The 14,674-nt window shown below is 32.8% G+C and overlaps 1 protein-coding gene across 1 annotated transcript in view; it reads left to right on the forward strand.

Moving 5' to 3' along the window:
* LOC118200554 (uncharacterized) overlaps positions 1 to 14,674 on the forward strand; it is a 281,729-nt gene that overhangs the window by 159,992 nt on the left and 107,063 nt on the right. The window contains exons 13-14 of the mRNA XM_085807694.1: positions 5,543 to 5,770; positions 11,954 to 12,119. Of these exons, the coding sequence (XP_085663820.1) occupies positions 5,543 to 5,770; positions 11,954 to 12,119 (394 nt within the window). The remainder of the gene's footprint in view (positions 1 to 5,542; positions 5,771 to 11,953; positions 12,120 to 14,674) is intronic.

Here is a 14,674-nt window from a genome sequence, read left to right on the forward strand (position 1 = left end):
TCAAAAGCTGGTCAATTTAATGGTGAAAGGAAGCGAAGGTGAATTAAAATCAAAACTGCTTTTACCTTAATTACCAGTGGTTTGGGTTGGCTTATATGATTACGAAAAGCCTCCAGGGTTAAATGCCTAAGAGGATAGATGCCACCGTGTAGGGCTTCCTAAAGGAAACTGGCTCGTATACACGTTACACATGGGGAAAACTACGAAAACGCCCATTCATGGGATTCAAACCTCGGATCCGAACTACCAGTGTTCAGCCTTTACCGATCAGCCACTGGTGGGCCTCTTAATTGCCAGCGCCCATTTATGTATTGTGCTGCTTTTTATAGACACTGTAATAGCTGGTAGCATGTTAAAATGAGAACAAAATTAAGGTCTCTTAAATTATTCAGTTACCTATTTTATATTTAAAACTATACGAAATTTATATAATTATACAAAATTTGGCTTTTATAACTGCAGTGAGCTTTGTTGCATCACCATAATTTTTTATTAGTATTTTCATAATAAAACGAAACTTATAATTATTTTTTAAGCAAATTATATCATGACTTGTGGCCCCCCAAGAACACAGTAGTGGGAAATGAAGCAGCCATGCAGTGTTCTTTATTATCCACAAGGAGTCGGTTCTCCTCTGCCGAAGGCTCATTGTTGCCCACTTTTGGTAGTCTTTCATTTACATACTGGCAAAGAAAATACTGAACCTAGAAATATCCTAGAAATATAACTTGAGAGAGCTATCAGATGAGTAAGAAGAAGGATACTTTCATATAGGACTTTTATAGAGGTATAACGTCTGAAAAGTCGTCTGAATCACTGTCGCAAGATTCCGTTTCTTCTGAATCGGAATTATTCATCTACTATCTCTTTAGAATTCTTATTAATTCATCCACTATCTCTTTTAGAAGTTCGTCCTTGTCCCAATAAGAATTCCCAAGTTTTTCCATGTGGTTGCAGTGCTCCTGCCATTCTTCAGAAGTGACTTCATCCAAAGCTTTTTGTGTTAAATTTTTCAAATTTACATTCCTTTCCCTGATCAGTCTTTTAACTGATGACCAAACATATTCAATTGCATTTAGATCACAGTGGTAAGGAGGGAGATGCGCAACATGATGCCCATTTTCTTTTATGATGTTGTCAGTTTTATAGATTACTTTTTTAGGACGATTGCATTCTATTAAGTTAAACAATTCCGCTTTTCCCATTTTGGGAGCACAACATATCGTCTTCTTCACCAGGCAATTAACCATTGTTTGCTTTGTAGCATATTTCGTGAGTGTCGGATCTTCAATTTTTGTGTGATACGGGGATCATAATTTCGGAAGATGCTTTTCCAACACCCATTTTTCAAAATTTCCATGGTTCATTGGCCCATGGTAATCCCCGCTTTGAGCTGATGCTTTATATACAAGTTGAGCACCTGGAATAAAATCCTGTAGAAGAGGATGGACAACAATCAGTCTATTTTTTGAACTAACATTTATCTGTGCTCCCAAAACCCTATCATGCTGCCAACATATCTTAAAAGTTCAATTGCTATCAATCCATGTTTCATTGATGTAAACGATGTGGTTCCACTTGACCCGAGTTTCCTCATTTCGCGTAAATAATTGCTCCTCCAAAATACAATGTGAGGTCTTTCAATAAGAATTTTTTTTTTTTTTTTTTTTTGGTTAATGCATTTCTCCCAGCGAAAATTCATTGAACGCAAAGGTTTGAACAGAGTCTTTTTGCCACGGGAAGTCTATATTTTGCCTCAAGACGGGTAGTAATTTTGACACAGATGGCACTTTTTTTTCTTTGATGTAAAAGTCTTGTGTTGTCTGCCATATAATGCATTTGTCAAAATCGTCAGTTTCGCACTTATGATTAGCAGAGCTTTTACGTTTTTCTTTCCAGGCGTTACTTAGAAGTTTATTTTCACCCATTTTTTATACTTTGCACTTAACTTTTTTTAATTGTATACTTCGATACTCCAGTAGCTTGCAAAGTTGTCTTCAAAACTTGAGGAAGAGAAACTACTAAAGAGTTCGCCGAAGCTTAGAAGCGAAAAATTCTGCGACCTTGTACACGATTTGATGTGCCTGAGACTTTAAAGGTTGACCTTTCTTAAACTGGAAGGGCATTTTAAAAAATTGGCAATTGGGAAAGCACTACGAAAATCAAGCTAAATAGAAGCAAATTTGAAAAAATACCAGTACAAAAGATATAACAACGAGAATAAAAATAGCTAATAGTAATAATATAAGGCTTAACCCTTTACAGCACAGTGTGTCTGGTCTGGACACACCTAAAAATTTCCTTCTGTATGCACAGAAAAATTTAATGAAAAAGAATTTATAGGTTACTATGAGTTACTCTGAACTTTCTTTATTTACAGTAGATGGCAGCTTAACACAAACCAGTCCATATATTTTAGCCATGTTTAGTTTTTTAAGACCCTCATTTTTCAAAGAAATCTTCCAGATATTTTTTAGCGTATAAAAGGAATTGTTTGAAAAGAAATTTCTATGTTATTTTTTTAACTGTATGCTAATCTTATTCTATATTAGTTTTAAATGTTTATCTTGAAATCCCTCCTAAAATCAAACGGCAAACCTTAGGCCCCGACCGGGCTCACCGATAATCTAGGACAACTGAAAGTCTGTATTCTTTGTTTCTCCACATGTCATCAGTCAATTCATTGACAACAATGCTTTTCGAAGCTCTATTCAATCAGTGTGCCACTTTGGGCACACCTGCAGAAATAAAACGATAAGTGCTATCTTCACAAAATTTTACTTGTGTACTCCTCTTGGCCTAATTAGACTGCCTACCTTTTTTTTTTTTTTTTTTTTTTTTTTAAATCTAAACTTTGATTTTAAAAGGTAGCGTGCCAGAAGGAAGGAAAGATGTGTGCAGCTGGAATGAAACCGAGAAGAGGAATGATCTCTTTTCCCTTCAGCCAACAGTTGCCAAAAACAAAACAATAAAGCAACCCTTTTTTCGTCCCTATTTGAAATATACTAGTCCTTTTGCTATAGCGACGCCATTCGCCAGATACCGTGACGGGAGCTGTTCTTGCCATAGACAGATAATACCGTCTTCTGGGGTTATGCAATAAACATTAAGTTTCAGTGTTGTATCTCACAGCAACATCTTCCATTTTGAAGAATTTTATTAAAACAAGATAAATTTTTCTGAAAAGGCTTACTGTAATCTCTAATAATAAAATGAGAAATATAATTTGAACCTACGCTATTTGCTTAAAATCAGGATCTGATGCAGTGTACTTTTGGGGGTGGGGAATCAGCATTAGAAAATGATTGAACTGCTGCATATTTAAGAACCAAAATCATAATAGGAAATATAATTACAGAATGAAAAGTTCAAAGACAGTTATTTACGGCAGATGCAAGGAAGTTAGAAGACTTAAAGGTCATAAGAAAGAGATTAAAGAAAGATAGGAAGCCTTAAAAATAAAAATACAAAAAAAAAAAAAACTCCTCATTCTTTCTAGAAATTGTGTATATGACAAGCAATATTAGAAAAAAAAATATTGAAGCAGAGCTGTCGAAATGCAGTGAGTATGAGCTTAGATTTGTAACTAATAAAAAATTAATATCTAATTTGGAGTGGAAAAATTATAGAGCTGTAAATTCTATCATATACAATGAAGTATTCTACTGGGAAGTAGATTTAAAATTACCCAAAATAGAATTAATGCAGTTTGACAGGAATTTTAAAAACTGGATTGGTTTGGGGGGACAGTTTTCTAAAATCCACAAAGATAATTCTACACTGCTAGAAAATAAATATTAATATTTCCTGCAAGTGTGTAGGCTGGTTCTCCAGCACAAAAGATAATCGAAATCTTTCCCTCCTCAAAAGAAAATTATTTAAAAGTAAATAGATCTTCTTAAATTCAGGAAAGATAAATTTTTAATAGAGCATTATGCACACGCATGAGCTTTTATCTCTAGTTCTACAAAAGGGAAAAGGTATGCTAGTGCTGGGAGCATTTAATAAGAATTCTGAAAGACCTTAAAGAAAAATGTAGATCGCTCATCTTTAAGTTATGAAGAATTGCTTACTTTACTTTGTGAATATGCATCAATAATGAATAATCAACCTGTAACTTATTTTTTAAAGAAGTTGATGAGTTCTGAAATCTTTCATATTTTTACAGAACATTCCTTCAAATGACACTACTGATTTGGATACAATCCCTTAGAGAGATACTCTGATTGTGTTTTAAAAGAGAATGTCTCAGCTTGCTGCAGCCACTTAACAAATGGGCCACCAACACTAAAGTTTGAGAAATTGTTTGTCATCAGCAGTCAAAAAAAAAAAAAAAAAAAAAAAAGGAAAGAAAGATTAAAGTGGCCAATTGGAAAAGTGGTGGAAATAAACTGTGGACAAAATAATATCGGTCATCTAGTTCAACTGAAAACAGCTAAAGGATACCCATGCAGTAATTGGTACATTGATTGTACCTGCCAGAAATTCATTGAAAAACGGTGAAAGATCGAAGATAGCAAACCAAAAGATGAAAACTTTAAGCACTCTGCATAGTGTTCAAATTAATTCTGCAAATCAACCTGTTATTGAGGAAATATATGGATCTCGTCTTAGTAGAATTATGTGCTGAAAAGAAAGACTAGATTTATAATAACTGAAAAACTTTTAGAAATTTTTAATTTTAATTTAAGCGTTTAAATTTTTTTCTCATAGTGTTTGTAAAGCTTCTTTTAATGTTAAATATGAATGTAACTAGGTAAATCACTTAAATGCTGAATCATACAGTTTACTGTGTCTCCTGAATTTATGAAAAAACATTCTTTACATTTCAGTTGTGTATCTTGCACCAACAACATTTGATTCAAAGAATTTTGTTAGAACAAGATACAGTTTTATGAAAAGGCTTAATGTGATCTCATTGTGATAGTAAAATGAGAAAGATCATTTGAACCATAGCAATTTATTTAAAGTCAACTTCTGAATACTGCAGACTTAATGTCCAACTGCTGTGATGATATACCATCTGTTTAAATAGCTGAACAATGAATAATAAAACAACATAAATTTTACAAGCATACTTTGTAATTTCCTTTTCAATTAATAATGTGTGGTTAATAATTTTGCTTATCAAATAAATATCCTTTTTCTTAAAAAAGGGTAAAAAGTATTCAAAAAATTTCATATTAGTAAAGTATATTAAGCTTATATTTTGATTGGTGTATATGCAGCGGTCTGTGTATTTCTAAATCATTGAGTTAAGTTAAACTTTTATTTCAGCTCTCAAATAACTTGTAAGTTAGCTTATTAAAAGATTTTATGTTCTGTGTTCTAAATATTGAGAACTTCGACATGTAGGAGGTTAAGGTAGTATGATTCATTTAAGCAAATGTGCTGCTAATAAAAATAGTGTTAAGGGACAAGCTGCCTAGTTTTTCTGCAACAGCATGTTGATATTAAATTATTATTATTTTATTAATAACTATTTTATTAATTATCTGAAGCTAATTTTGAAAAGTATGTAATAATTTATTTTCTTTTCAAGGCGAAGAGTTGTTTTGACTGGTTATCCTCTTCAAAATAATTTGCTTGAATACTGGTGTATGGTTGACTTTGTTCGCCCTAATTACCTTGGTTCTCGGGCAGAGTTTTGCAATATGTTTGAACGCCCTATTTCTAATGGACAGTGTATTGATAGCACACCTCGAGACAGACAGCTTATGAGATTTCGTTCACATGTTCTTCATAGTTTGCTTGTTGGCTTTGTACAGAGGTAAGATTTCCATCAAGTTTTATGTTCATATTATTACAGAATTTTTTGGATAACTGTTTTATGTAACTAATGCAAACATTATATCTCTGTCTGCTATGCATTATTAAATATGCTGCTGAAGTGCTAGAATTAATTTTTGAAATAAATTCTGAGGTAGAGACTGTAATCTGAATTTTCAGAATGTTAAAACAATGTGTTTCCAGAGCTGCAAATTCTCCCAGTTTTACCAGGCCACTGTCAGTCTTTCATATCATGTCATGATAAATTCCCATTTGTCCATCATTTGCCATTTTAATCTGTGTAAATTTAGACCATCTGTTTCAAATGTTAGAAAATCTCTTGTTTATTAGCTACTATAAGAAAAGGAAGTGCTGTGAAGAAAATTTTCATCATAAGTTCTTTAAAAAAAAGTTGATGCAGTAATATTCATCTCCTAATAAAACTTAAAATTGTGCAAGTTTAGAATTTTTTGGTTAATTTCTTCAAGCTGATCTGTTACTACTCCACTATACACTTTGTCCACAAACGTCTTTGTGTGGTCTTTACTTTCAAAACCATTATTCCAGTTGCAAAATTTTTTTGAATGTTGCAGGTATTCATATTTTGACTTCTTAAAAATATTATTCTTATAAAAATTATGAAATTTCGCTTTCTACATGGTCCTCCAGACAATATGGTTACATTTTATAAAGTTTTATCCTGAAAATAAAAAAAAGAAAACTTTATCTCCCATTATAATAAAAATTGATCCAGGTATTTAATTCCAAGTTTTGAGTTTTTATTGTTCCTTTTTTGTTTTCTTCAAGGTGTGGATCGAAAGATTAATAAAACATTTCAAAGTTTTCCCCCTTTAACCCATTCAGGATGAGTACCTCAGCTATCGAACTGTTCTGTTAGGCTGGTACGCTAACGAGATATTTGTCTTGTGGGTATGTGCAGTAAATTCTAATAAATTAAATTTATTGTCCATTTATTCCAGTTTTTGGCACATTGTGAGAATGACAGTCAGGTAGTTAACATAATTAATTTTAAAACTTTATCAGTAGATTTTCCTTAGAAATGCTATAAAATAATTAATTCTAGACTAATATAATTTTTGCCCTAACCTCAATTAAGTATGTATGGGAAATATCTAAACAATCATCGATTTTGTTTAACACGTAGTTAAAAATATAAAATCTCTTTCATAAAAAACCAGCATGAAAACTATGAAAAGAGAGCAATAATTCAAAAAGGATTCATTATGTGATATTCCTTGAAGCATGGGTGTATGCAAAGTCCTATGTTTTGTATGTCACAAGACTAGAATTAGAATGTCTGTTGCCGTTTTCTGTTTGTAAGCTGTTATACATCATCTGCAACACTTACCCCCACTTTTATTTAGGGAAGTGTCACCCTGAAAGTCTTGTGAGAGTGATCTGGCAGTGAATTTATTTTTGTCCTTGTAATCTTCATAGTTATAAAAAAATTGTTCACTATTTTCATTTTAAATTCCAGGAAGTATGTATTTAGTCCATATTTTTTATTGTAAAGAGCAGTGGCATTTATGAGCGCAATGTTCATTAGTTGCTAAAACAGTCTTTTATACCCCTTTACAGCTGTTCAGAATAGTGGATAATGGATCATGATCAAGTCAATGTTTCTGATGTATTTATTATAATCTAAAATATAAGTAGGCTTCAATTTTTTCCCTTCCTTGAACACAGTCACATTCATATTTTTATGCTGCATGATATCTACTCCCTCTTTTCAAGTCGTTTCATGGAAAATTCAATGTAACTAACTAACAGATTTGAAAATTCTTTGGCATATTTTTCCTGTTCTTCATAACACTTTCACAAAGATTCTTCTTTATAGATTCTAAGTGTTTTGCAAATGATTGAGAATTTAAAAATATGTCAACAAACAAAATGTATCCTTTCTCCAATAACTCGATCATGAGTGTTCTTAGTCTTGTTCTCTATACGAACCAGCACCACAGCTTTAGTCTCTTTTTCCTAGTAAATTAAAAAGTTCCACACTTACTTAGAACTTGACTCACATAAATTTTTCTTTCATAATGAGGTATTTATAGGGCACATATTGTCTAAATTTGAGTCATTCTTTTGATTCAAAAAGCTATTCATCTATATGTATATTGGTGCAATGCAAAAACTTCTGAATTTTAATATTTCAGTATTGGCAGCCAAGCAATTTTAGAAACTTGATTCAATTTTAAAGTGGTAGTTTTATCATCTACAATAAAAAAATAATGGAGAAAGTTATTGGAGATGTTCATCTTTGATGAAGCTTTCATCAAGAATTTCCTTTCAAAGGAAATGCATGTTTAAACCATGAAGATACAGTACAAAGTCCGAAATCCAGACTCGTTGGGACTTTGGCGATTCCGGATTTAGAATTTTTCTGGATGAAATCGTGATTTATGAAATAATGAAGCATTTGTGATCTAAAGGCTATCAAAATTTACAAAAAAAAGCTTAATATTTATTTCTTTACCCTATTAAACATTTCTTTCAATGTAAGTTGTTTAAGTTGCTTCGTTTTTTGTGCTAATACTTTCTCTTTGATTCTGTAGACAAACATAATCTGTTAGTTAGTTACATTGTTGAAGTCCCGTAGCTGCTGTTTCAAGAATTCTGACTAGCTTGTCTGTCGAAATTTTCACGTTTTCAGTAACTTCTCTGTCATGCTCTTCAGTATCGGTAGCGGTATTTTCTGTATCTAGAACCATAGTGTAGATTTTGCTATTCATTAATTGATTGATGATGGAGAAGTATTGTCATCCCAATGAAAAACTTCTTTTGTATCATTTTTATTTATTACCACTTCTCCACATTTCTTTACAAAATCTGTTAATTGGAAAATTTCACCTTTGTTTTCCGATATCCTAAAACCTTTTAAAATTACTGGCTGTCATCATCAAATTTAGCTGTCGTTCACTATTCCTATTTAGCTATGCATCATGAACTTGGCGACTGACGACAAGTTGTTCCACTAAATTTTATCTAGCTTCTATCGCACACTGAGACAAATAAGGCTGTATTGTATTAGTTTAGCTATTTGTTATACTAATGTTTGTCTCTTGCTCATGCTTAAGGCTTTTCAGAATTCTGATTAAATATATTCCCACACATACTTTAGCCTTACTTGGGGCCGGCGCTAGATATCTTATCGCCTGATGCAGTCTCTGTCGGTCCTAAATTCTGCGACTCGATATCGCCATACGAGACCTGGTGCTAGTTCTGGGTTTATGTGAATTACACATCGGTTATTCTTAATTAAAATAGCTCTAAATATAATCTTTGAGTCTATGAGTGTCATCAGCAACATCTATTTTTAGCATATGGAAAGAAATGTTTGGTAAACTTTCCCTCGTCAGCATTTTTAGCGCAGTTAACTTAAATCAGTAATCATCGCCAAGCATAATGTCAACATAAAAGGTTACCGTACTCCTTTATTATTCAATTACTAACATAAAAAAATTGTTTAGGCATCACTACACGAGTCATTACTCAAGTTGTCATGTTTTGATAAACATGCGGTCATGAAAGGAAAGTATAATAAATAATGATTCACTAGGTTGGTGTCAGATCAACAATGTATCTATGTGGAATTTTTTGGTTTGAGATGTGTGCTAAAGCAGATAAGCAACAACGGAGCCAAATTACTGATCATACAAATTTATGCTAAAATGATTGTTTCTTCAATAACAAGGAATTAGTGTCGAGGTGAAATTAAGATTTGGGACTTTCCAGATGTTTTATTATGCATGGAGGGTGACATCAAATGCGCATGCATAAACCTATGAGAAAAATGGTTTGGCTGTTTTGAGGTCTGCATTTTTAGATCATTCTTGCTAATGGACGTCCGGATTTCAGACTTTTTACTCTATAACCAACTGGAATTAAGTGTTAACATGTGGAGAACTTAAATAATATGCCCAATAACTTCAGAATCACTAAAGGAAAAAAGGAAGAAAATTAATCATTTGTAAAATTATCATAAGAATTGCAAATGTTAATATTGAGAAAGGTCAACATAATATAGTCATCAATAAAGAACTAAGTATACTGAATTCCATTTCAGAATTAAGATTTAATTCTTATATCGTCTTGCACTGGCCAGAGCAAAAAGTTCTTTTAATTACATGAATATTATTGAATCTGAGTGGAGTACTATCATTTGTTGTATTTTTTAAGCATTCTTGAATCATAGCCTAAATTTAATAACCTGAGGATTAAAGTAGCAGTTTTAATCTTTAGGTTAGTAAATGTAATATAATCCCATGCTGATAAATTTCCATCAGTGTTTAGCTTGGCTTTGTTTGCCTTTATTAAATTTGTCTCTAGTTTACAAGCCATTTATTCTTTTCATTTGCTTGTTTATTTATTCCAAGAAGCTGCCCAGATGATATAGTGGTTAGGGGAGCCGACTACGATACCGAATGGCCCATTTGAATCCCAGGGAAGACATGGACATTGTCTATCCTCTCATAGGAGATAACAGTGCCTGCCTATTAGGCACCTCATTAATAAATTGACCACCACTTCTGGCCTTTGTAGTGGCAAAAGCCTAAAAATGCCTAGTGCCCTCCATTAAAAAAATTATTCCAAAAAAGATGTTGCATGTCTTACCTGTTCCACCCCACCCCACCCCACCTGGTCAACATGAGAAAACCTGTGAAGCTACTGGCTAGGATCTGTACCTAGGCAGTTTTGGCCACTGGGATTTAAAATCATTAGTCTTGGAGGTTCCAGAGCTCTGAAGAAAGATTGTCCTATGTGGTTGGACCAAGAGGGATTGGCGCAAGTCCTCAAACTGGGGTCTCGCTAGAGAAACACACCTGTGCCTTGTGCTCTCAGATTCGCTGTCATCCATATTCTGTGTTAAGTCTAGATGGCAGGCAGCCCCATACTACTGGTGGGTAGCACTTTTTGATGACCAATCAATCAGGCTTATATGGCTGCATCCCATCATGAGGTTCGACAACCGGGAATGGTCATCCCTCAGACCTGGACCAAATAGTGGGTTTAGGAGACTATAAAAAGCATCACTTGCTAAGTGTAAGACTGGGCTTCAGGCTAAGCAGACTGGGCTGCAGATTTGCCTATTGTTTTGTGGTCTTGCTGCCAAAGAAAGATCTAGTATACTTAGATTTCTTTATCCTTGCTGTACTGTCAAGTAATTGGTATGTTTCCCCACCATTACCACCACCACTCTGGGTTCCTTAAAGTGAATATTTTCTAATTTGGAAGTACAATATTAAAGCCAGTATTTTTGAAGCAGTATTTTCCAGTTTAGAATTGCAATATCAAAACTTTGCCTTGAGCCATAATGACAAGATGACAATATATTTGTTTTAAGGCTGCTGCTTTTGCAGTGTTTACTCATGATGGTTCTGGTGTGCAGCCACCTGGCAAAAAAATTAACTAAAATGTGCTCTAAAATTATAGTTAAAAAAATCTCAGTTATTAATTTTAATACTTAAGTAAGACTTGCATCATTTACGCCTGAATGCCTAATTTCACATGTAGAAAACTAGAGAGAGATCTGATACCCGAGTTCTTATTCATTACATAAGATCATTGCCATAACAAAAGAGAGTATAAATGTGCTGTTGTTATCTTACCCAGGTAGCTTTGTGAAAGTTTTCAAACTAGGAAAAACCGTAGATGAATGATCTGTCTGCTTTGTATCATTCCTCTGAAATTTAAGCAAAGAAAACAGCTGTGTTTTTAACAAAGGGCATTTTTGAATAACGAGCTGAAAATTATAAGACTAATATCGGTAGAAATTCACAATCATTTGAATTGAGAAAGAGTTATACTATCCATAAAGTTCATTTTCTACATTAAGATATTAAAAGTAATAAAGAAGAGAATAAATGTCTGAAGTCTGTTATTTGTGTTATAATTTTCTTTCATATTTAATTTTAGTACAGCATGGTAATATCAGAATGTTAAATAAATGTAATTTTATAAATTCAGAATAATCCATTAAAAAATCAGTCAGTATGATGCATTGTCATACATGCATTCATTGTTTCAAAACTTCAAACTGACATGTCATTTGAGCAAAAATTGCTTATAAATGTGACTGTGAAATGTGTCTGTTAAATTTTGAACTGCTTATAGTGTGAAAATGGAAAATTATATTAATTTTAGTTGTATTTAACTTCTGCAGAAGAGGTCACTCAGTTTTAAGAGCTGTTCTTCCTAAAAAAGAAGAGCATGTGTTGTTAATAAGGATGACTCCAATTCAAAGACAACTCTACAAGTGTTTTGTAAAAGACCTGTTATATGTCCAGCAAGCTACTAATCCGTTAAAATTGTTTGCTGTCTGTTGTAAAGTAAGTTTATTTTACTTGAGTTATAACTGCATGTTTTAATTTTGACTTTTAATCTAATTTTTCATATATCTCCTATTTAGTTAAATGCTGAGTTTTTTTAAAGCTGCATTAAAATCTCTTCATCACAATTAGTTACTGCTAAATAGATTTTCTTTTCCCTCCTGTCATATTTTAAACTGTTGTAAAAATTCAAGAAAATCATTTATTTTGTATTAAACTAGATATCAAATATGATGTGGCAAATTTCTTTACATGATAATAAGTCTTGTATAAGCAGAAACATGAGCTTCTAAAATGGGTTCCAGAAATAACAGTTTAAAATACTGGCTATCAAGGCAGTGTGTTATTTAATCCATCTTAGAGAGAGAGAGTCCATATTTGTCTTGCTGTAATCAGTTAATGCTAGATTTATAAAACCCATCATTTTGACGGATTTTAGACTTCATGAGCAAAATCTAAAACTCCATTAGTTTTACAGTTTTCTGATTTGTGCTGACAATTATTAATGTAATGAGACAAAATGCATACCCAAATTTATTTTCCCTCCAGCCCTTTAATTTTAGAGTTCTGTGTGATGTATACCTATGGATACCTGTGATGGGTAAGTTTGTTTCATAGTTAAAATAATAATAAACCTGTTTTCTTATGGAATTACTTTTCTGGGGATAGATGTAAAAGTAATTAGAAGATAGAAACTAAATAAAAAATCAAATTGCAATTCAACCGATATCTTATAACTTCAAATGCAATATAAATGCACCATTGTTCCCTGGAGCAAAGGATATGTCATGTGTAATTATCTCTCAATTCTACATGCCTGAAGTATAAAGCATTAGGCTCAAGACTAAGGAGTAATTAGCAGTCATTGAGTTCCAGTCAATATGTCAAGAGATTTTAGAGAATGATTCAGTTAGTGTCAGTAGAGACCATCGAAAAGAAAGTATTAGAAATATCATTATAGAATTTTAAAAAAAGTACTAGTTTTAATTTCTTATGATGAAATACCCTTTAGTCATCATAAGTAATTCAAGAAGAGATACAAAATTGCTAGGAAGAATAGTTTAGTTTTTCTTACCCTTTAGTCATCATAAGTAATTCAAGAAGAGATACAAAATTGCTAGGAAGAATAATTTAGTTTTTCTGAATAGTTCTGAAATATTTGATATGTTGGTTTCAAGTGCACAGGTTTCTAAACAATTGTATTCCAAACCTCTCAAATCAAACTATGCTTCTTTCATAACCTCAGTTGCAACAGGGGAGTTACAGTCATATTTACATTTCTTCTATTCTGGTTTGATGTAGTTTCTTTGATTATGGCAAAGCACTCAAGGGCTATCTGCTATAAGGCTGAACGCTTTCGTAGAGGACTTTCTAAGACAAAATGACTTGTATACACATTATAATACAAAAACCATAAAATGACCATGCTGTCAGCCCTGTTCATCAGGATTCAAACCCTAGGCCAAACTACCAGTGTTCCATGACTGAGCTGCTGGGCCTTATACTATTCTGATTTCCACATACTTTTTCCATTTACGTCCAATCTGGTTTAGTTTGAGATGTTCAATAAATGTGGAGGCTGTGCAGGCAAGCCTCCGCATTTATTCAACATCAAGTCTGTTCACTGCGACTGCTAAATGACAGCGAGATTGACCACTACAACCAGTTTTCTTCCTCTTCTCCTGCTAGACTCCAAAGGGGTAGGACGTGCTTCTGTCTGTTTTCACTGTAGATGACATGTGTCTGCAATTTTGTTCTTTTTCGTGCCTTTCTGACGACCATCTCCACATAGTTTCAAAGGAATGCATTTTGTCAAAAAAAAATAATAGTAAGTGATATGAAGATTCAACTAAAATTGATCTAGGTGCTGACTTCTGCGGTAAATGAATGATGTTTTACGACTTGAGACATTCTCGAAAGGAATTCCCATGTACGTGTTGCGTCTGATGCTAGAATTAGCCTTGTGTTTCCACAAAAATATACTGGAATAATAATTCAAGTCGAAGTCCTTCGCTATAAAAATTTAATTTTGATATCATGTAACTTTGTGTAACGAAGATGAACTGAGATTTTTTTCTATTACTTTATGCTAATTCTCTGAAGTTGCAGAATAGCCATCCATTAATGCCTTAGCTCAAGAATTTATCACTGCTCATTGTATAAGATACTGTAATCTATGTCCAGGATCTATGTTATCATCTACATATATTTTCTTAAATAAAGTCCAAAATGACAACCATTCACTGTTTCCATCATATTTCTTTAACTCAGTTTTTCGAAGTTTAAACTTCTAATTTTGCAAAACATTTACACTATCAAAAGAGTTTGTTACATTATTAAGATTAGTTTCTTAATTTTTTCAACAAAAATTTTTTCTTTTATTTTGTTAGCTTCTAGCATCTATACTGGACTATTTGAATTTTGCATTTCTTCAGATTTCTTCCTTTACAATTTAGAATGTCGATGAATAAATTTCTTGCCACTTTCCTCGCTTCAGTCATCTTTTCCATGTTTACAAATAATGACCTGTCTCTAATGCCATAATATATTAGAAA

Source organism: Stegodyphus dumicola, chromosome X1 (genome assembly GCF_044657685.1).
Source record: "Stegodyphus dumicola isolate Sdum_Otavi_A_Nest chromosome X1, ASM4465768v1".
NCBI lineage: Eukaryota > Metazoa > Arthropoda > Arachnida > Araneae > Eresidae > Stegodyphus > Stegodyphus dumicola.